This window comes from Typha latifolia, chromosome 3, assembly GCF_019914945.1.
Source record: "Typha latifolia isolate L0001 chromosome 3, TyphaL0001v2, whole genome shotgun sequence".
In the NCBI taxonomy this organism is placed as follows: Eukaryota; Viridiplantae; Streptophyta; class Magnoliopsida; order Poales; family Typhaceae; genus Typha; species Typha latifolia.
In genome coordinates, this window is record NC_133088.1 from 15,785,738 (window position 1) to 15,804,017 (window position 18,280).

The 18,280-nt window shown below is 37.4% G+C and overlaps 4 protein-coding genes across 4 annotated transcripts; 1 reads left to right on the forward strand and 3 right to left on the reverse strand.

The window, feature by feature from the left end:
- Window positions 1-845: 845 nt before the first annotated feature.
- LOC140784031 (heavy metal-associated isoprenylated plant protein 39-like) lies at window positions 846-1,676 on the reverse strand. The gene is made up of 2 exons (XM_073131208.1): window positions 1,673-1,676; window positions 846-1,072 (listed from the first exon to the last, which is right to left on the reverse strand). The coding sequence occupies exons 1-2, from the start codon at window positions 1,674-1,676 to the stop codon at window positions 846-848; spliced, it is 231 nt and encodes a 76-aa protein (XP_072987309.1).
- A 1,967-nt stretch (window positions 1,677-3,643) lies between these two features.
- On the forward strand, window positions 3,644-4,755 carry LOC140784996 (uncharacterized). Its single transcript, XM_073132672.1, has one exon. The coding sequence runs from the start codon at window positions 3,936-3,938 to the stop codon at window positions 4,647-4,649; it is 714 nt and encodes a 237-aa protein (XP_072988773.1). The 5' UTR covers window positions 3,644-3,935; the 3' UTR covers window positions 4,650-4,755.
- Window positions 4,756-5,171: 416 nt separating this feature from the next.
- Window positions 5,172-6,271, reverse strand: LOC140784997 (protein FATTY ACID EXPORT 4, chloroplastic). Its single transcript, XM_073132673.1, has 4 exons — window positions 5,824-6,271; window positions 5,686-5,750; window positions 5,506-5,593; window positions 5,172-5,427 (listed from the first exon to the last, which is right to left on the reverse strand). Exons 1-4 carry the CDS (start codon window positions 6,050-6,052, stop codon window positions 5,318-5,320), a joined length of 492 nt encoding a protein of 163 aa, XP_072988774.1. The 5' UTR covers window positions 6,053-6,271; the 3' UTR covers window positions 5,172-5,317.
- A 2,099-nt stretch (window positions 6,272-8,370) lies between these two features.
- On the reverse strand, window positions 8,371-16,749 carry LOC140785067 (DUF21 domain-containing protein At2g14520-like). The gene is made up of 13 exons (XM_073132775.1): window positions 16,430-16,749; window positions 16,249-16,325; window positions 16,076-16,159; window positions 15,859-15,972; window positions 14,670-14,756; window positions 13,773-13,912; window positions 13,596-13,683; window positions 13,212-13,285; window positions 12,328-12,500; window positions 11,894-12,162; window positions 10,576-10,622; window positions 10,239-10,497; window positions 8,371-8,692 (listed from the first exon to the last, which is right to left on the reverse strand). Exons 1-13 carry the CDS (start codon window positions 16,605-16,607, stop codon window positions 8,639-8,641), a joined length of 1,644 nt encoding a protein of 547 aa, XP_072988876.1. The 5' UTR covers window positions 16,608-16,749; the 3' UTR covers window positions 8,371-8,638.
- Window positions 16,750-18,280: the final 1,531 nt, after the last annotated feature.

Genomic DNA, 18,280 nt, shown 5'->3' on the forward strand with positions numbered 1-18,280 from the left:
AATAACCCTGGCAACTTATATAGGAAATTAAAGAATATACAAAGTTTATTGAGTGAAATTATATAATTGCTCCTGCTTAAGTACTTTTGTAATTGCTTGTGTCAAGCATACTTATAGCTAGAAATTTGGTTGCACTCTTCTTCTTTATTTATAAGAAAATTTGTATTTAAAGACCTAATTTTTTAATAAATTTATAATTTATATCTTATATTTTAATTATTTGTAAATTGAGTTTTATATTTTAATAAATATGTGCATAAAGCACCGTTATATTAGATCATTAATTAAATTATTAAGTTAAATTAATTTTGCTAGAAAGATTACAAGAATGTCATCTGACTAAATAGTGTTAAGTGTAAATATAATTCATAATATTTTTCTGCATATAATTTGATTTATAAATAATGAAATATACAGACTGTAAATCATTAATTAGTTAAAATGTACTTTTAAATCTATCTCGTACCTCTATTTGTTTTTATATATATATATATATATATATAAAAGAGAGTACATGGTCACTCTCCTAATCCATAGCACCGTGCAAGCCTAGGCCTGTGCATAAAATGACCTCCCAAGTGGAGTTGCTTTCAATTTTAATGGCTTGGCTCCCTTCACGTGACGCCACCCTGTTCAGGAGTAATAATATCTGTACATGTAGATCTAGTGGTCCAAACTTTCAACTAATTAATAACGGTTAATTTTCATATAAATGAGCTAATTAATTGTAGATCCATAATGACTTTGATGCCCTTAAATCGGTCTACTAAAGTTAATATAAAAATAAAAGAGGGCCTAAATTCTACAATCGAATTAGGGGTTTTTGAGCACATATATATATATACTTAGCATATAGCACAGGAATTTGGATTCTCATCTGCAGTTGGGACGAAGTAGAAGTAATTGGCGGGCTCATTGGGCTCTTCCTTCTTCTTGGGCTCCGTTGCTGGGCCCACCGAGATTATATCAGTGGGCCAGGATTTTCTCAGTTTCTTTACGACTGCCACTGGATTGACGGTTCCGACCACCGTCTTCTTCTTCTCCGACACCTCCATAGCCATGGAATCTATCCCTGTGGAATTAATAGAGAAATAAGAACTTAACGGGGTTAATTCAGCTACTAATAGAAAGACTAATTACAAGAGGGAGGAGATAAGAATAGATAGTATTTATATATACTAATAGAAAGACTAATTCATGATCATTCCATGAAGTGTGGAGACAGCCTTCATATAAATGGTATTTATATATACGATGATATAAAATCCTCACCTTCGTGTCCCCGAGACTTTTTCAACAATAGAGAAAATAAATCGAGAAAATAGCGAGGAAGATGCTAATTAATGGAGGTGAGTATTATTAGGCTTCATATGAGACACCCAAGACCCCAATCAATCAAACAAATCTACATCCCAGCATCTATTTAAGATTATTTTCTATGCAATTTTAATTAATTCTTTTGTTCCTTATTGGAGTTTCCTAACAGCTTATAAACAGGAGATCTCTTTTACTCTCTGACCTTTACCAGTAAATTTTTTTTAAAAACGAGCTTCATACTTGATTAAAAAAAATGAAGATCTTAATTCTATCAGAAACGGAGAAAGACGAACAAAAAAACAAACGAGGAGGAAAACAAAAAACAAAAAAATGGGATGTGATGAAGACGTGGCACCCATTGCGTTGCGTCACATAGCACAAGTTGTTTATTTAATTGAGCAATGATTCATTGCATCATTTGTCTTATTAATTTCTTTAGCACGCGGAATGTCGAAACTCGAAAGAATTACCGTCATTTCGAATCACAAAGAGAAAAAGGAAATCATTAGTAATTTTGAGTTACTAATGATAATGATTCATGGCATCATTGTTTCATCGGGTGGTAGGTTGCAACTGGTTGGTGAACAGAGACGACTCAAGAGTAATCCCTAGTGGTTGCTAAAACTTTTGCGAGCAAAAGATATGGAAGCACAAACGTAGACATCCATGAAAAGTTGTTCATATAATGGATGGAACACTTAGGGATCTTATTTCGACGATGGGGACATTTTATCGGGGCCTTTTTAGAGTTCGGACTTAGGATTGAGGCTCGGATGGACTCAAGTAAATCTAACAAGTTCATTAGGTTGATTATCCTCTGCAATTAACATTTGGATTATGATTGATATTTAGTAAAATTTGCCTATAATACTATCACCTATAACTCCTTTGTCCGATTTCTATATTGAAAAAAAAAAATTTGGGTCTAACTTATGACCTATAAAAAAAATAGGGTACATTGATAGAAATATCAGTAAAATTTAATTATCTATTTCAGTCATTGACAATTTTACAATGAATGGTACATAAGAACTATCACTATGCATAATTAGGGGAATAATTAGGGGTGTAAATGAGCTGATATTGAGTAAGACATTTTTGGATCAGACTTGATTCAAAATTAATTTTGAACCAAATATTATGCTCACTCTCAGCTTAGCTCAGTCCGAACTCAACTTAGCTCAGTCTGAACTGAGTTCAAGCTGAATCTGAGATATAAACGAGCCAATTTTTGTCTTGATCTAATAATTATAAATTATATATATAATTCGGGCATGTTTAGCTAAGCCTAAGCAAGCCAGCTTCAGCTTAAAATTAGTCTGTGAGTCAAAATTAACGGCTGCGCTCAGCTCTAACTGAGCCACAATCAAGCCGAGCAACCTCTGGTTTATTTTCCCAGCCCTAAGTTTAATGGACAGAAAGAAAGATATTCAATTTTCGTGTTAATGGTCCAATCAATGTCTATATATATGTAGTCGTATAAAGTTAATAAACATCCACTGCGTGCCAGACTGCCAGCCCAAGGCGTTAAGTAGAATCAAATGAATATGATTTTGTAGGCCCATATCTTTCCCCTGAGATTAAGTCTTACGGGGAATCCAAAGACAAAACTCCCTGGTATTCCTCTACTTGAGTTGTTAACTTAGTTGATTTGGTTACAATTCAAAGTCTCCGTCATACAACGCATCCAGTGGACCTAAATCTGCCCTTGGATGCAAGCGAACTGTACACATACACTGCAGCTGTCCTTGTTTGGTTCCACCCTCTATTTTCTTCCTTGCTACTCATTATTGAACTTAGCTTGGCCCATTCTTGATGATAAATTCTGGTTCTGCCCTTTAAACCATATATGTTTGTCACTTCCTAGATTACACACTACTATGATATTTTTATATAACACCGTATATTTTAATAAATTGTGATTAAGAGCGATTTATGGTTGAAACCACCTGTGCTTATAATTTTTGTATCACTCTTCAGATCTCTAACAAAACGTCAACCTTTGTCTTCCTTATCCCTTTCAATTAAATCTTCAATATCCCTGATTCAAAGTGATCTCACAAAATCCAAATTTCTTGAAGAGTACTTTTTCTTGAGGGAATTTTAGAAGCATCGCAGTTGTATCTATTATCTTATCCAAATATTTAAACGTACAGTAGCTTAGAAACAGAGCGTTGATCCTAAAATCACTAAAACGCGGGGTGTTCTTTATAAAATTGTAACACGAATGCTGTCGGACTTAATCTAGATTGAGGAAAGGAATTAAAACCAAAGCGTTAGTTTTCGGATTAATTAGGGCATGATGGTGGTATAGTATAACGTACTCTTTACTTCATTTCATCCCTTGTCAATGCGATTATTTAAGCTCCAATCGTATGGAGGGCAGGGCAGCCTGCGGGTTGAGACATCACATCGACATAAATCATGCATAATTTAGTCGCCAACTATATTCTATGCACCTACGCTAAACTTTTGCTATCGCCTGCCTCACGAAGACAAGGGAGGAGCTCCTTGTAATTCCACCCTCCAGCCTCTTCCAAATTAGAACTCCAGATAAGTATACGACGCGTCTCTCTGGAGATCCATCAAGAAAAGAAGAAAAGAAAAGGAAAAAGAAGATGACTCCAAGCATGGCGAAGAAGAGGAACAACTCCATCTTTTCCCTCGGCGGCTGCGGCTGCAAGAGCTACCAATCCGTGTCGCTTCCCGTCTCGATCTCCGATACGTCGGACGAGTCCACGCCCAATCTACGTAAATTTACCAACTTGTCCTCCGCCTCCACCTCCTCCTCATGCGAGGAGGTGGCGGCGGGAGACGACGCCGACGTCTCCGGGAGCAACTCTACCTTTTCTGGCCTCCTGCGCCAGCTCAGCGAGCTGGAACGGAGCGTGCTTGCATTTAGCAAGACTCTCTCCGCTCCTCCTCCTCTTCCTCCTCCTCCTCCTCCTCCTCCTCTTGCTCCTCCTTCTCGGCTTAATAGCGAAGAAATGGTAGAAAGGAAGAAGAAGAAGAAGAAAAGTCACAGGAGGAGCAAGAGCGAGGGCGGAGGAAGGGTGGAGGAGAGCGTGGCGGTGGTGAAGGAATCGGAGGATCCGCTCGCCGACTTCCGGAGGTCGATGCTGCAGATGATCGTCGAGAATGAGATCGTAACGGGGGAGGAACTGCGGCGGCTCTTGGGTCGGTTCTTGACATTGAATTCGCCGCAGCACCACGGTCTTATACTGCGGGCTTTCGCCGAGATTTGGGAGGACGTCTTCCTTGCCGACGGACAGTCGCCTGAGTTCTTCCGCCCTACTTACTACCGCCGGTATCCACCACCTCGGCGACTCTAAAAAGTTGAGTCAATCTTAATTAACGATCAATCCATGTGAATCCTGTCCTCTTATCCATTTCCCGGTGTTGTTAATTTCAATGCATGGTGTGGTGTTTTGGATTTCATTTTGTTCACGTTTCTTTCTTATCTAATCTGAGGAAAAGGAGAGAGCGAGAGAGAGAGAGGGTGGGAGGGAAGGACGTCGATTCAGTTGTAGATAGTGAGTAAGTGAAAATAATGAGGGCTAATTAAAAATTAGTAGTGGTGGTTGAGAATTGAGGTGAAGAGGAAGAGGAATCCCGTGAGTTGTGCTGATGTTTGCTGGTTGGTGCTAAAGACAAGCACAGGCAACCTATTCTAAGCAATTATACGCCACCGTGTGATGTGATCCAAGATATTATTTTTGAGTGCAGTGCTCTAAGATAGATATTATTGGGTTATGCGTGTTCTAGCAATTTACAACGACTCCTATTATTTAAATCCTTCTAAATATATTTATGTACGTACGGATTCCTCTCGACAGCTAAATACAACAATCACCTTAATGAGTGAATCAATCTCATACTTTTTGGTACTTGCGCGCAAAAAGCTATCCATGTAGTCCTCCTAAAACAACAACACTACAAATTGCACACCGTCAGCTTAGTCTTACAAAAGTCTCACAATTCCAATACACTCCCTCAGTAATCAAAACTTATCTTGCACATAAGCAGAGTAAAACACAGCCAAGGCACCGAGAGATAGAGCCAAGAGAAGTCCAGAGGGCACCAATTTCCGTGTATTATACAACCGTATACCTGGAAAAATTAACAAGCCTAACTATGCAGTTCATCTTGGTAAGAACAAGCGCAGGGAAGAAAATGAAAAGCAAATACCAAATACGGAAGCAAAGAGGAGAGCAGATCCGAATCCAACTGCATCGCCTACTTCCTTTGTCTCAGGTGATTGCATCAAATAAAAGGCCTCCATGAAGAGACCACCCATAGCAATTATATGATTAAAAATACCATAAAATTCTAGGTCACAAAATAGAGCAAGAGATTAGAGATGCTTACAACGGCCATTAGAGCAGAGCCGGTGAGACCTCCATAAATGGATCCTTTGCTTCCCGATCTCACATCTGAAAACGGTGTATTTAATCATATATCCAAACAGCAAGGAAAGCAAGAGAGCGGGAAAGGCGAAGAGAGTACAGGCAAAGAGGCCGCCGCCGAGGAGAATGGTGCCGTAAGCGGCGGAGGTTGCCGGGGCGAGGTCCGCAAGTAGCTGGGCGTTGCAGCGAAGGCCAATCTTTGGCGAGCGCCCATCCTTGTCCTTCCTTTTGCTGAGCTGAGAAAAGCAAAGACGGGACGAAGGCGAACCAAGGGGAGGGAGGAAGATGAGCGGTCGGAGAGGAGGAGACGAGGCGCACCACGTTGACATTGTGGGGGGAACGGCGGCGAGGGGAATCGGAGAAGAGGAAGCGAGGATGAGTTGAGGAAGACGAGGGTTTGATGGGGATTGGGGGGAGGGGGTCAAAAATCCCCCCAATCTCCCGGCTCCCACCTGCAAACTCACGTGCCACACCGTGCCCCTCAACTGACAGGCGTTTGGAATTGTAGTCTTCAATTAGACCAAATTCCGTTGTGTTACCGAAGTGGGTAATCATTGAAGCTTTCTTCTTACAAAAATCATATAAAGCAAGTTCTCGTTACTTGCTATTTTTTAAGAATTACTTTCTTTAAATTTAAACTGTTTACTAAAATAGAGTAAAACATAAAGACAATATCAAAACATGAAAAGAAACGCGAGCCAAATGTGCCACAATTTTGGAGCAACTATGATGCACAAATGGCATCCGTGTAGTGTAAACTTGAGGACAAATCTAGCAACGCACCATCCCAAATTTCTCTAATCAACAAAAGCAGAGAGCCATAATGAATCAACCCGGTCTAACGAACAAGAAAATAGAACTTTCTTTTTAAGAAGAAACGAGTTAATCTATAATCTTTGATACACACATAAATGAGTAAAAAAAACACCGAGGAGAATAGAAAAGAATTAGTTAAGCTGTAGCTTAGCCCAATTCCCAAACGAATTCCCACATAAATCAAAAGCCCAGTTAGACTGCAACCTTCTCCTTATCCTTGTCCTTCATCTCGCTCTTGCTATGGCCTGTGATCTCCTCGACTTTCGCCGACCTCGCTCCCATAACGCTGACCAACATCCCAACGTGACAGGCTCTCTATCCCTGAAAGATTAAACCAAACACTCTCCAATTATTTGCCACATACTTTGCCATAATTAGGTAACTAATTGCAATCATGGCCACTAATTAAATTACCTCCCATTGCGTAAAGCACGGCTCGAGCTCCGGGCAGTAAGGCTCCGAGTCAGAGAAGTTGGCATGTAAAAGTTTAGAAGAACCCCATCGCTACTACTACCGCAACTACTCCTGCTGTTTGATCTCTTCTTCCTACCCCCCTTCACAGCCGACGTAGTTGTCGTCCGCTTCAATTCTTCGTTATCCGAAGTCTTATCCGTCGATTTATTTGCGTCTAGTCCATTCTCGACGAGATCGGTTAGAGATAGCTCGTAATCGGACTCTGCGAGGCCGTTTAAGAGTCCGAGAAGCTCTTCGCGCCTTTTGGCTATCTCTAGCGCTCTTGCAGATGGAGGAGTAGAGGCGAATTTTTCCATTTTCGTCCCTGGAAACCAAAGAGTAGTATTGGAGCGAAGTGCACATGAGCTATGGGAATTGGATGGAAGCATGGTCTCTTTAGAACTTACAAGGGAATAATTGATAGAGGAAATGGGGATTCTTTTCCTCTCCTTGTGTCTATGTTGCTTTTCCTTTTATACAGTAAAGTTATATTACACTATTACCTATTGACTGACGACCCATGGGAGTTTTCTTTTTATGGCCAAGTATGGACTGGACCTGATGTGGGGATCTAGAAGGTTTTAATATTTTAAGTGGGATCTTCTTGGAAAAATATATAGTACTGTCAAAATCATTATGATCAACTCAAAATACTACTATCAAAATCTTTTTGGAATAGATATAGTAATTTAGTACTTGAAAACTAGACATTAGTGACTTAATAGTAACCGATGAATTTGAATGGTATTAAAATATATACGTGGAACCATCTATGCTTTATTTCCGGGAATCCGTCGTATTCGTCGCGTAAAGTTTAGTCGTCTGTTTACTTTCCGTTAGGTAACTGCCGGTCCTCCTGATTAATCTCATCATAGACTTATAAAAAAAATAATCGAAGGATCTACGGAATCTTTTCCCTTTTGGCTTTCGTTTTCTTCTTTTGACTACGAGGAAAGAGGAGAAGCATCTCTACTTGCCGGCGGCCCCCATGTCGTCCACCTGGCTATACATTATGGTGGAGTCCAATGGTTGGGAAAAATCTACGCCTCCTCTAGAAGGTTACTATCCCAGGAAAGAACTACAGAAGATTGCTAGCAAACTAATTCGAATGTTGTTTCTAGATAGTAGTAAATAATTACGTGAGCAGGTCTGATAGGGGGTAAGAAATTATACGGCCAGTTTAGGTTTTAATGACACAGGAGCATACCCTCCAGCCTCCAGGCAATCATCAAAATAACAAAAAGAAAAGAAAAAAGAATAGTGAATTAAAATGAAGAATGACTTCTTCAAGCGTTCCTCCAGGTAATTTATCGTATGTTCAATAATAGCATTCCATATTTCTCATCATGCCTTTCGTTTTATAAAATAACCATATGTATTGATTGAAAACACACATAGACAAACAAATATAGTGCAACAATTCAAGTGCATCAGTATTTCAATGTACATGCTTATATACAGAAGCAATCGATTGATAAGTTACATTTTTTGTACACATGCTTCAAACTCGAAGGAGCAAAAGACTAGATCCAATGTACGCCGTAGGATTTACTATTCTATGAACTTTAACCAACAAAGATATATGAGCACGCCCAGTAACTACACTTTGAGGAAGTTAAGCAGGACGAGTGACCTTCTCCCATAGATCAATCTGTGGTCCCTTCATTTTTCTGAAGCTTCTCATGTGATTTTCTAGAAACCTACAAAGTTGGAAAACAAGATGAATGATATCGGAAAATAAGTATCGGAAGAAATAGCAACTCAAATATTCATCATAAATAATTATAATAAAATTGCTTTTCCTGGATGCGCATAAATAAACAACTCATCATTGTTGTAGTAACAGAGAATATATGCACCTAGGGATGATGCTGGTTTTGTTAAAAATACTTAGAATTCTTTAATCTAATTGCATGTTTAAGGATAAAGAAAAATAAATATTAAAGGTCTACTTAATTGTGCTGGTGAAATTGGCATGTTCCCAGCTGCAGCGCCCTGAAAAAAAGAATAAGGCAAGGACCTTATTCCATTTCATGAAACACAACGTTCTTTTCCTTTACCACAATTTTTCACGTTGTATAATGTATAATGATCACAACAAGCTACAGAGAAAAGAAAAACAACATAGGGAGAAGGAGGTATAAGAAGAATTCATGATTAGATATTAGTTAACCAAAAGCTGCTGAAAGAAATTGCATCTTAACAGATTTATATTAATAAAGTCCTCAATTAAAGCATGACCTCACCAGACCTGTTATTCATAGATTATACTAGTAACATATTTCATAAATAGAGAACCCAAGTTAAGAAATTAACTTCAATAGTACAAGTGGCATTCTACTTAACAAAAAGAATCAATAGATAACACTAAGACTGCTAACTCTGTATTGATTACAGTGGCAAGGAGAAAAAAGAAACGATTAAGAGTTTCAGTTGACTACTTGACTTGACAATCTCGAAGCTGCAAGGTTAAGGTCTGGAATGATAAACTTTTGATATACAAAGTTGCAAAGAAACACTGATGTGGATTATTAAAAGGTTAATGTAAACTAGATACACAAACTCCTATTTCCGCCATTTACAAACTAGAGGACAAAGTCTCCTATCAATGTGAGGTATGTTAAGTCATTGCCTTCATCTGGTCAAAATTATATTAGCATACATGTATTTCAGCCATACTACTAATTGTTATTTTATTTTAGAACTGAGACCTTAGGCATCTGAATGTTGTATAGAAATCAAGTGTCCAATATTGATGATGAAAGAATATCAAATTATATATTTCAAAGAAATATAAAGATTGTTGTGCTTTGTTGGCAATAAAGAAATAGTACCATAGCAATATTTCCAAAACATAATATCCTAAGCTGTTAATATAGTGCTTTCACTCATTGGCCAAACAGACACAAAGACTACAATTATAGGAACACTATAAGTTGTAATTTAGAAATCCAATCTATTAACGTCTTAAAAAATCTCTTCTCATTAAGAGGGGGGATTTACACCCAAAAAAAAAAAAAAAAACTTTTAGTTTTCAAGATAGCAAAAATGGGCTCTTGTGCACAAGTTTCATATAAATTGTGTTATAAATATATATATGCATTGAGTATAAAAAAATTAAAAAAAGCAATTTTAAGAGCACAATCTCACTAAAATCTAAAGGTTTTTTTTTTCTGCAAATAGCCCCATTAAAAGTCAGTCATTATCACAATTGCAAAACACCCCAAGGTAGAGTATTCAACTTACTTGATATGAAGCCAGAGAATCATGACCAAAAACGGTGCAATCGGGAGGACTTGGAAATGACTTTCCCGGAGAATTGAACACTGTTCGTGCCGTACTATCAGCTTGAGCATTTGGTGAAACAGGCGAGCGCATCATAGTAAAATTATGATAAGGGGAAAGTGGAGATGCCATTGGAGTTCTTCGTGGGAACTGAGAGATAGATGCAGCTACCGGAGATCTTGGGGATGATCTTCTTGGTGGTAGCATATTTATTTTGATTCTATAAGAAGGAATATATATTATTTTCCATGGAAATACAAGAGAAAAATAATCAAGTTTCTTCAGGACAGTCACTTACTTGTTGTGTACATCTATGTACTCATCAGTTTCATCCAATATTTCTTCCTTCAAAAGCAATAAAGATACACAGTTAGCTTCATGATCTTAACATTGAGAAAGACGACATCGAGTTGCAGTATACAAGAATTGAGAAAATTTTCTAACATAGTATATCAGACTACATGCCAAAATAAGAGCTCATATTATGCTAGTTAAGTCATAGTACTGAGAACTAGTTTTCAATACATGAAACAATCAAAGAAGGGATAGTCAGGAGTAGTTTGAAATGGAGTTCTCCTTGCAGACAACAACACATTATTTACTGACACGAAAACTGAGTGGAAACACAACCATTTTAAAATTAGATCTTCAAAGCCTATATTTCATCATTGGATTTCTAAAAAACCTGGTTCAATCCTATTCCAAACATCAAATAATGAGCCAAGATAAGTGCAAGATCTGATTATGAAGTAAACTTCTAGATAGAGTGCTATGATACTTTCATATGCAGCACCAGCCAATTCTTTCTTTCCCTTGTAGATCTACATTTTATATTAAAAGCCAAGTAACAGTGAATGAAGACATGGACAAAATGATAAAATTTAGGAAAGCTAGTTTAAAAGACCATGATTTGTAGAATAGACATCAAACTACTGATCTTCCTTGAGCTGAAACAAAGTGAATATCACATGATCAAGAAAACTGAAGTTGAGCACTTTTCAATCCAATCCCAAAATACATTCTGATTTTGCACCCTAAATCTTGTGTCTACTCAGATAGTATCTCATACAGTAACTATCACATGATAAAACAAGACCCTAAATGCGGACATTAAACAATAATTAGAAAAATTGCAGTTATAAAGAGCGTATTGTAATACTTCTAAAGAGCAAATCTGACTGAAATACAGTAAGGTAAAAGCTCACATGGAGGACCAAAAGTAGCCATACATATCATTGAACAACCGATCAATTAGAATCTTATAAAATCTAGTGCCACTAGAACCTGCCCACACCAAGCTGAAAGCAGTTTTTTTGAAGGTCCAAACAGGAGAAATACAGGTTTCAGAACATGTCTATGCACAATTTAATTAACAGACGGAAATTCAACGTGGATTTAGATGAAATGTTAAACAACAATTAGAAAAATTGCATGTATATAGAGCACATTGTAATATTTCTAAAGAGCACATCTGACTGAAATATAGTGAAGGTAAAAGCTACTGAAAGTAACCAAACATTTCATTGAACAATAAACAATCAATCAAATTGCAACAACTTGACATGGTTTAGTCTTAAGAAGTCTCTTAGAGTAATGTCCACTAAATGATTCTCAACCTGTAGCAATTCTTCCATAACATCCTCCATCGTTATAATACCAACCACTTCCTCATCTAATGAATAGCTTGCAAAGGAATCTGAATTAACATCAAGAATATTGTCATGTCTTCCATGCTCGAACTTCTTCACTTGTATACGTACATCTCCATGTTTCTCCATGTGGCTTCTTTTCAGAGGACTGCGAATTCCAGGAACACTAGAATTCAAAGGAGATGCATTTGAAACGACACCCAAATGCTCAGCCAAAACTAAATGAGATCCATCTCCTGGAAAATCAGGAATTACTACCTCAAATAACAAACAACATAATCAACAAGCACGAATGAATTCCACACATTTGGGAATTAACATGTAAATTACATATGCTAAAATAAAAAACTAATAAAACAAACTCTGAGATAAGATGATATTGTATTTCATATCAGAAGTACCATCAGCTGGAATGTGCTTCCTACACTGGTTCACTCCATTCTCTAACGTACTGTTCTTGGCTTTCTCTGCAGATGCTCTGCTATCCTTTGTCCGTTTAATGACAACTGCCATGTGACTGTGACCTTTCTGAAACTCATTCAGAATGTCATAAAGAGGAAGATCATCATATACCCTGATACAAGTAGCAGCACAAGATGAAAGACAAGGAATCTCCCAAAATGATACACACGAATTTATTATGTAATGATATATTAAATTATGAAAATATGTTGGATACATGGAAATAGATACAAAGTCACAAAAACTCAAAATTATGTTAGAACTGGATAATCTTCTTTTTTAAAACTTCAAAGAATATCCTTAGAATGATGCCAAGCTAACAAAATAATTTTCCTCACTATGTACAGAAATAGTCATTTGAACAAAGAAGTCCAGATTTACATGTTAGAATCCAAGATTATTACATACAAGATAATGATACATGTATTGACCTATCAGGCTATGGCCATAGAATGTCAGTTCACAATCCAAAGATAAGATTCTGTCATCTTGTGCCTTTATGCAATATAAATTTTAAAGAAAAGAACAGCATGACCTCTCATTGCATTACTGCTAATTGACGTTTCAGTTATTGGAACATTTAGTTTTCGGAGACATCTTAGGAAGCTAATGATAACTTGTTATGTGACTGATTCTCACTTTATAGAATTTGGCTAGTGGGTGTTTGTTGTTGTTTTTTATTTTACTTATAATAGAAGCATTCCAGAGGTATCTTAAAGAAGAGGCAAACTTTTGAATTTCTTCTCAACCAAATACAAACAAGTCTAATAAAGTTACAATGGAATAAAAAAATGTCATAATGTATAAAAGGAAAACGTGATACCTGGGAATTTTTCGGATGGTAACATTTCTAATGGGTACCTCATCTTCAGGTCGACAAGTTATCAAATTCTTAACCTGAAAGGAGGATCAGTTATTCAGTTACCTAAATATAGAATATATAAATGAACAACAGAGGTTGATAGTTGATACTCAAAATACCAATCATGATAGAACTTACAGAGCATGAGAAGACAAATAATTAAGTCCTAGCTTTATGAAGCGTATACATGGTAACTTCCTTTATCACTTTCAGTTTGTTTACAAGAGGACCCAATACTGTTGTAGTTGTATGCATATAGCCATATACATTACTTTGTGGTATACAATGGATTGTACATTTGTACTTGAAAGTGAAACATATTCATAAGAAAGCAATATAACTTACCAAAATAAGGCCAATAATATTAGTTGGATTCCCTGAATAAATTGGCACACGGCTGTGCCCTTTAGTCATTATCAGACGCATAGTATGCCTACCAAGAGATAAGATCAGTAAAGTTTATAGAATTTAAAATCCAATAATGTGTTAATTAATTAACAACAATCAGAGAAAAGCGCATACATGTCTAGCTTTAAGTTTATATCAAGTGAAAAGATATCAGATATTTCTGTCATCGAATCTTTGGCAGTCTTTTTGGTCAAATCCAGAGCTCCTGTAATGATAGTAGTTTCATCATGAGTCAACTCTCCACCTTTCCCTGCCTAACAAGCAAGTCAAAATATAAAAGTTTAATACTTTCCCTGCTTCAATTGTCAACTTTAACCTCCTATGAATATTTCAAGCCCATTATTACTATTCTTCTCTAAAGTCATACGGCATGCACATAAAAAGTCATGCATCAACAGAGTAACAAATATACTTATTGTAAAACAAATTATCTTCAGAACAGTAAATTAAGCAAATTAATTGTCATGCACAAATGGTTTTTAAAATGTAACAGGCACTCCACATCTTATAATGAAGCATCATACTAAAGGATAAGACGACTTGTCAGGCAAACAAAATGATGTAGTTTCTAATCGCTTCTACATTTAAAATTCCAAGTGAAAGATATCTAATGACTGCTTTTGGAGCTTCAAGCAAATGTAAAGCAAGATCCAGGCCTACAAACAGCATGTCGGGTTCTACTCTTAAAACTTACTTAAATAATAGGAAATTAGGAATTAACCATTCTAAAATTCAGTAACTAGTCAATCCTTCTAAGAGGCTCTTAACTCCAAGGGTATTGCCATCCTCAAAAATTCCCTTGAGTTGCAGGAGGCTCTTAACACCAAGAGTATTACATCAAGTCAGCAATTCGAATATACTTTACCAGTTATGTGCAGTAAAATCAGATTATGCATAACCAAGCAACACAGGATATCTACAGATTTTAGAAGTTCCATCGTAAAAGAAAAGAAAAGAAAAGAAAAAATCCTACTATTTTCAAATTGTCAGACAAATGCACCTAAAACAAACCTCATTCCCATGCATATCAACCAATGTCTTCAACTCAGCTCTTCTCATAAGCGCAAAGTGCCCCTTACCCAGCAACCTGTCCAGCAGCTGCCCAAGTTATGAACATCAAAATCAAGAAACATATTATTTAAAAAAAAAGAATAGGAAGAAAGAATAATAAGAAAGCATCTATCCATCTACCTATCTCCATACATATATACACCTGGCTGTGTCTATTATCACATGTTATAATTTCCGGTAAAGACAAGCAGATGCTAGACATTGCTGATCATACTTCGGTTAGTATGTTAGGTGGATTGACAGAAAAACCATTTGAATGGTTACGAAAAGTGAATTCAAAGATTCAATATCAACCATCAAGCAAACAAGATGTCCTAATACTTCTGAAACTTTGACTCACAATATGAGACAATAAGAATATATATATATATATAACTTCATTTGTTTAACATAAAACACAAGTTCTCTGCCTATGGAGGAACTATAGAAAAGCACAGATATACAACAGGACTCTCAGATATGAACATTATACTCAAAGAATGATCCGATATTTCAACTGGGTACAGAATAATACAGAGCATGGAATTTTTCATATATGTTATACTACAGAATAATACTAGTAATAACCTTAAGGTACATGAACTCGTTTGTGCTATCAGCATTCCATTCAAGCTGACATCATCTATCTATTGATATTGTTAACAAACTTGAGATAGCACATGTTATGGCCAAATTGAACTCTATGTGCAGGAAAAGACTGACTTAATTATTTCAGTTTCCTGGAAAATCTCTCATTCTAAAAACATTTTTTTCTAGCAACAAATAAGAGGTTTATGTGTCCTGGGAGGGTAATATACCTTAATTGACACTACCTGCCACAATAATAGACAGTTTAGGAGTTATTTAATGGGTAGAAATATATATATATATATATACAAGAACAAAAAGAGCTAGATCATAAATAAAAAACCTGCAATATATTCTTAATAAACAGGACTTTGACAATTTCATTCTCTGTGCCAAATATGCTCAATGTTTTCAATTACACTGCCAATATACTTGATTCTAATGAAATAATAAACAAACAGATGATGCGCTGCAGCGGGACAGCATAGCATCACTAGTTACACCATTTGTGCTTATTCCAGATGCAAAACAGATGATTGCGCAATAAAAGAAAAAAAATTACCTTACTAATAGGATAAGCAACAGGGAAGAAGACGAGCAGAAGAACACGAACTACTCCAGCCAATTTGGCTCCCACGCTTAATCCATAACGGGAACATACAGCTTGAGGTATTATCTGGGACGCCGAAACAATAAACAAGTATCACAACTCACAGTACTCAGTACTCCAAAGCTACAAACAATAATTCGAGATAAAGCAACAAGACAAAAATAATTACCTCACCGAACGCAAGGATAAGTGTCGCCGAAATCAAGATAGCTCCCCATGCCGGAAGCAGAGCATCCAGAAATATCGGCAGCGCCTATTCTCAACAAACCCATCAAAACTTAATCACCCAAATTATTAATCAAATAAACTACAAGAGAGCGGCGGGGGAGAGAGAGAAGAAACCTCCATGGCCAGGGAGTTGCCGATGAGCAGAGTACAGAGGAGAAGGTGCTGGTTCTTGACCACAGGTTGAATCTTTTCTGCGTCCACACGAGCAAAACCACAAGCAGATGGTGTACTGTTAAGGTCTTAAGGGAAGGGAGGGAGAGGAAGCAAAGAAAGGAGAAGGAGGAGAGGGCTAAACTGGCATTGATTTGGTCCTTAGGTTGCCCGGACTTGACGAGGACCTCGAGATCGACGAGGCTAAGGGACATGAGACCTAGGGTGAGGCCGGACATGAGCCCCGCGAACATTACGAGCCCCACGCATATCATCAGATACACCCAGAACATACCACCGCAGCACGACTCCTGCGCCGACATCTCCCTCTTCTTCCTTTTTCCCCCGTTATCTTACTCTGCTACTACCAGAGGTAGAACAAAGAATGGAGGAGAGGGAGGAGGAAGAAGGGAGACTGGTGTTGGCTTAGTGTCTATTTAGACGGTTGGGTAAATCAACTTTTACGAAGAAAAATAATGCGGCTCGCAGTAGATATATAAACGGAGGGTTTAAAACATAAATATTCTTAAATGCACATGTTAACAAAAGCTCTCTAGCGCTTTTCTTTTAAACTTATTTTCCTCGTTTTTTTGTCCACGTATGTTTGGGAGTTAAAACTGCTGCTTGGTGTCGAACAGTATTAGATTTTCATAGCGCGATGGATGGCCTGTCTGGTGGGGTCCCTGAGAAATTAATTTACTCGCTGTCCGGTCTGGTACCGTTAGATGCTGATTGGCAGTGAGTGTCGATGTTTGATCTAATCTGCTCACAATGATAAACAGGATACAGCTCTCGCAACCAATCTGCTGCCTCCAATTATATATCATGGAGGACGTACAAGATGGTGATGCTATGATTTCAGACAACTTAGGATCTTGTTAGTTCGAATGTTGGGAATTGCAGGATACAAAATGACACAGGATTACGGGATGATAGATGGCTGTCAGATCGCAGGTCTTATTTTGCTGACCGAGCTTTAATGCCAGTGTCCAGCTTTAAATGTAAGCCCATATCTGCATCAGGTTTTAGGCACTTTTTATGTCCTGTTTTAAAATGTAGCCCATACCTGCATCAGGTTACCTCCACTGTATAACTTTTTGTTTGTTGACGATAGCGATAGTTACCAACTATACATTCATCAGCAGCTGGTTAACTATGAATAAGAAGATCATAAGATGTAGACCTAGTACACGATATGAGTGATATGACGCGTTGCAAAGGGTATGTAAATTAATTTGATGGAAATAAGAAACTAAATCCACACTTAAAGACACTCCAAACTCCAAAGGCAGCAGAGCACTAAGCACTTCAAAGTTCAAACCTTTCAATTGATCTTAAAGGAAACATAAGAAAAAAGCCTTGAAAGTCATAACCTTCTACTTTAATAACGGATGCACGTGAATGTGGGGTTTAAACTTTAATATTAACTCAGGAAGTTGTAACCTGAGAAGGTACATATGCATGCATGGGATACAGCTAAGTAAGCTGCAGTGGGGATCTTGCGCGCGATGATACGCTGCATGCATGCGCTCTATGATGCTGGTGGGCCGAGGTTGGTTAGAGAGAATTCTCTCCATTTGCACATTTATATATATATAGATATAGATATTCCCATGCAATAATGCTATTATTCTATTCATTCTATAAGGAATCAAGGCAAGGGAGATCGCCCTTTAATTCAAAAGCTCCAATGGAATCCTTATCAGAGAGAATACGATATTAGTGGGCCTAGTTGGGTAGTTGCTTTACCGAATATGGTCACAACTATGTTAATTGACAAGCTTGACTAATGATAACCAATGGTTTTCTCCTTTAGTGGTGTTCTTGTGGAAGGGAAAGTACCAGATATTTCAATGTTGATATTGCATTACAATCTTAGTGAACGCAAGCACCTGATAGCACCACAAGCTTTTGTTTCATACGCCAACCTATACAAGCTAGTGAGGCTCAACCAGGGAAGGAAAGACTCCAAGTGACTCAAAATTAACTATGTAGA